Source organism: Urtica dioica, chromosome 4, assembly GCF_054948205.1.
Source record: "Urtica dioica subsp. dioica isolate 48M chromosome 4, U.dioica_male_clone48M_v1_H2, whole genome shotgun sequence".
In the NCBI taxonomy this organism is placed as follows: domain Eukaryota; kingdom Viridiplantae; phylum Streptophyta; class Magnoliopsida; order Rosales; family Urticaceae; genus Urtica; species Urtica dioica.
The window spans coordinates 5189629-5192804 of record NC_142759.1 but is presented as its reverse complement, the minus strand read 5'-3'; the positions used below and the strand labels follow the sequence as shown (position 1 = coordinate 5192804).

General features: G+C 46.1%; 1 protein-coding gene across 1 annotated transcript; it reads right to left on the bottom strand.

Annotated features, from left to right (window-relative positions):
* Positions 1-283: 283 nt before the first annotated feature.
* On the bottom strand, positions 284-2923 carry LOC149399604 (AAA-ATPase At2g18193-like). The gene is made up of 2 exons (XM_089611867.1): positions 1707-2923; positions 284-1095 (listed from the first exon to the last, which is right to left on the bottom strand). The coding sequence occupies exons 1-2, from the start codon at positions 2691-2693 to the stop codon at positions 574-576; spliced, it is 1509 nt and encodes a 502-aa protein (XP_089467993.1). The 5' UTR covers positions 2694-2923; the 3' UTR covers positions 284-573.
* Between the last annotated feature and the right edge of the window lie 253 nt (positions 2924-3176).

Below are 3176 nucleotides of genomic sequence, written 5' to 3'. Positions count from 1 at the left end.
CCGTCACCATCGGATCTTTTCTATTTCAGGCTTTTATTACTTTCCTTTAGGCCACAACAAGTGAATTTCACATCTTTTCTATTTTTCTTTCCTGTAAAAAGTCTCAAGAAAAAGCCTTTGGAATTACACCCAAGGTTTGAAATATTGATTTGTTGGTTTGAACAGGTTGCGGCGGCGACTAAAAAAGATCGGTAATGCAGCAGATTTGAAGCTGCCTTCTCAGTTGTTATGTATCTTCTTCCTTTCACTTTTACTCATTTGATTTGTAAAGAAGAAGAAAAAAAAACCCTTCAAAAGATCCATGCTTACTCTTTTACGAAACCAAGCTATAAATGTTTTACAAGCTTTGGTATTAAATATGACAAACATACAAGATTAACTGATGTTTATATACATTCTCATCACCTAAAAGCTGGCTTAAAACATCTTCACATAATTAATTCGGGGTCGTGAATTTTATCCCAGCTCGGCTGTGTGTTGGCGATCACACCCCTCGAGTTCAACAACATGACCTACTTACAAGACTTACTTACAAGATCAAAAATAAACTATCGAATCGCGATTATTCCAATCCTAAAACCCTCTTCTCAATCTCCCTCTAACGACCCTTCTCCTCCCGATGTTCCTACAGCCATTCACACCTGCCTTGGCCTTCTTCGATTTCGGACTCTCGTCCGCTTCCTCTTCATCCTCTTTCTCTGTCGCTGGATCCGTCTTTTCTTCCTTCTTCGCGGCCGCCTCGACCCTCTTACGCTTGAGAAAATCGGAGAGCGAAGTGAGCGCCACATCAGCGTCGTCGCTCTTCATGAGCTCCTCGGCCACTTCGGCGGGGGTGACCTCGGTTTCACCAATGAGGCCTTGGACCTCGCTGTACAGCCGGTGCTCGTGGCCTTCGAGGCCGAGGTAGTTTGAGGCCAAGGTTTCGAAGGCCTCTTTGGTGCAGTAAGACATGTTGATGTGCATGTCCATGCGGCCCGGCCTCAGAAGAGCAGGGTCGAGCCGCTCCTTGTGGTTCGTTGTGAGCACGATGATCCGCTCGTCCCCGCAGCTCGACCACAGCCCGTCGATGAAGTTCAATAGACCCGACAAGGTCAACTGCAAAAAACCATTACAATTAAATAGTAATGGTGTTTGCCCTTTCCGTAGTTTCCAAAGGACATTTTTCATTTTTTTTGGCCAAGTTCCAAAGGACATTTAAGGTTTAGTTTATTCTTTTTTTTTTTATAAAACGTTTAGTTTATTCCTGTTTTGAGTCTTGACCCATGGGGTTGTAATGTCGTGTAGTTTCTATTTGGAGGCTGTCTTAAAAAAAAAAAAAAAGAAGTTAAAAATATCCCACTTTCCTTCCCCTTTGTCTTGTTCCTCTTTCCCATTTTTATTTCTATTTTTATTTTTTAAAATGCTTTCCCCCCCTCGAATGGATATTTAAGGGGTAAAAAAAAAAAAAAAATTGCTTGCTTTTGCCTTTTAGTAATGGTGAAGAGAAAAGCAGAACTTCAAAAAACGGACGGAAATGCTCTATGACACGGGTCACGACCACGAACGAATCCACTCACGTTTTGACACTCTAAAAAAAAAGGTACTCATTCAACTTTTCTTCTCTATTGGGAAAAAAAAGGTTATTTTATTTTGTTTATACATAGTTGTCCAGAAGAAAAAGAAAATATATATTAAAATAAAAAATAATTTACTGTTTTTTTACTAACCTTGGTGTTTGGACCTTCACATTCCCCTCCATTACCATCATCTTTTCTGTTTTTCAACTCAACGCTGCAATCAATGTCTTCAATGACCAGGATCGACCGGTTCGAAGTGGCGAGAAGCGTCCTCCTGAGATCTGAGTTGGAGAAGATGCTCGTAAGCTCCAAGTCATAGACGTCAAACTTGAGGTAGTTGGCAATGGCCGCGATTAGGCTCGACTTCCCGGTCCCCGGCGGTCCATACAAAAGGTAACCCCTCTTCCACGCCCTCCCAACCCTCTTGTAAAAATCCCTCCGCCGCAGAAACCTGTCCAGGTCATCCTTCACCGCCCTCTTCGCCGCCGGATCCATCGCCAGCGTGTCGAAAGTCGCCGGGTGCTCGAGGTTTATCGACCCCCACATCCCTCCGCCGCCCTCGTCGGTGTCGTCGTAAGGGCAGTCCCGGCTGTAGAGCTTGATCGCCCGGTTCTCCAGCTTCATCGCGCTCGCCTTCGTCAGAACGTACGGGAGGTACGACTCGACGATCTTGGCCTTGAACCTCTTGTCCGCCGTGATCTCGAAGTGCCTCTTGTCGCCGGAGTGGCCGGAGTTTTTCTTGGGCTCGGTGCAGACGAGCTGCCACGTGACCCTGACGCCGTCGTGCTCGTCGGCGATGGTCTCGCCCTTCTCCGCGGCCACGGCGACGCACTTCTGGCGCGGGAGCTTGGCCACGCGGAGCCGCGAGACTCCGGCGGGGATTTTGGTGCGCAGATAGAGCTCGGCGGCGTCGAAGACCTCGTTGCGGGACATGCCGGAGTACTCGTCCACCGTGAGTGTGAGGTCGGAGGAGAGAGGGGTGAAGAGGCGGCGCACCGCCGTGGAGACGTAGTCACGGACCTCCGCCGGGATTATTTCGTTGGCCATGGACCGGACCAGCATCGCCGACGCCGCCACCGACGCATACGCTGAGAATAGCGACGATGCGGTCGACGGGATCCCGATAGACGAAAACATTTCTCGACCGTTTCGGGGTTTGTTTTGAATTTTGATTGATGAGTATGTGAGTGTGTGTGTGTGTGTGTGTGTGTGTGTGTGTGTTGCTCTATGACCTGTATATATATAGACTTGTTTGTGTGCTTAGGAAGGAAGAAAGGAGAATATAAATTAATAAAAAATAAAAAGTTGTAAATGTTTTGGTTTATTTCTTGTTGGGCAAGGAAGATAATTGAACGTACTCCCTTTGTGTGGAAAGCGCGTTATTCCATTGACTCGTGTCGTCTTACTGAGTTATTTCCTATTGAGTTTTTTGTTCTTTCCTTTTTAAGGGAATAACATGAAGATGGGTTCTGGGCTTAACATCAGCCCTTTTAGCCTCTGTTAGAAAGCTATATAAAACAGAGAAATATATTCTTAGGGTGCCTCAAACAGCTAAGCATGGACCCCGAAGAGATTTTGGTGTCTCTCGCTTATCGTGTGAAATCAAAATCATATATCATA

Excerpts from the sequence above, each read along its gene's own strand:
- LOC149399604 (XM_089611867.1), bottom strand. The coding sequence starts at position 2,693 with ATGTTTTCGTCTATCGGGATCCCGTCGACCGCATCGTCGCTATTCTCA. Across the intron at positions 1,096-1,706 it reads GTGAAGGTCCAAACACCAAG|TTGACCTTGTCGGGTCTATT; the intron begins GTTAGTAAAAAA and ends GGTTTTTTGCAG.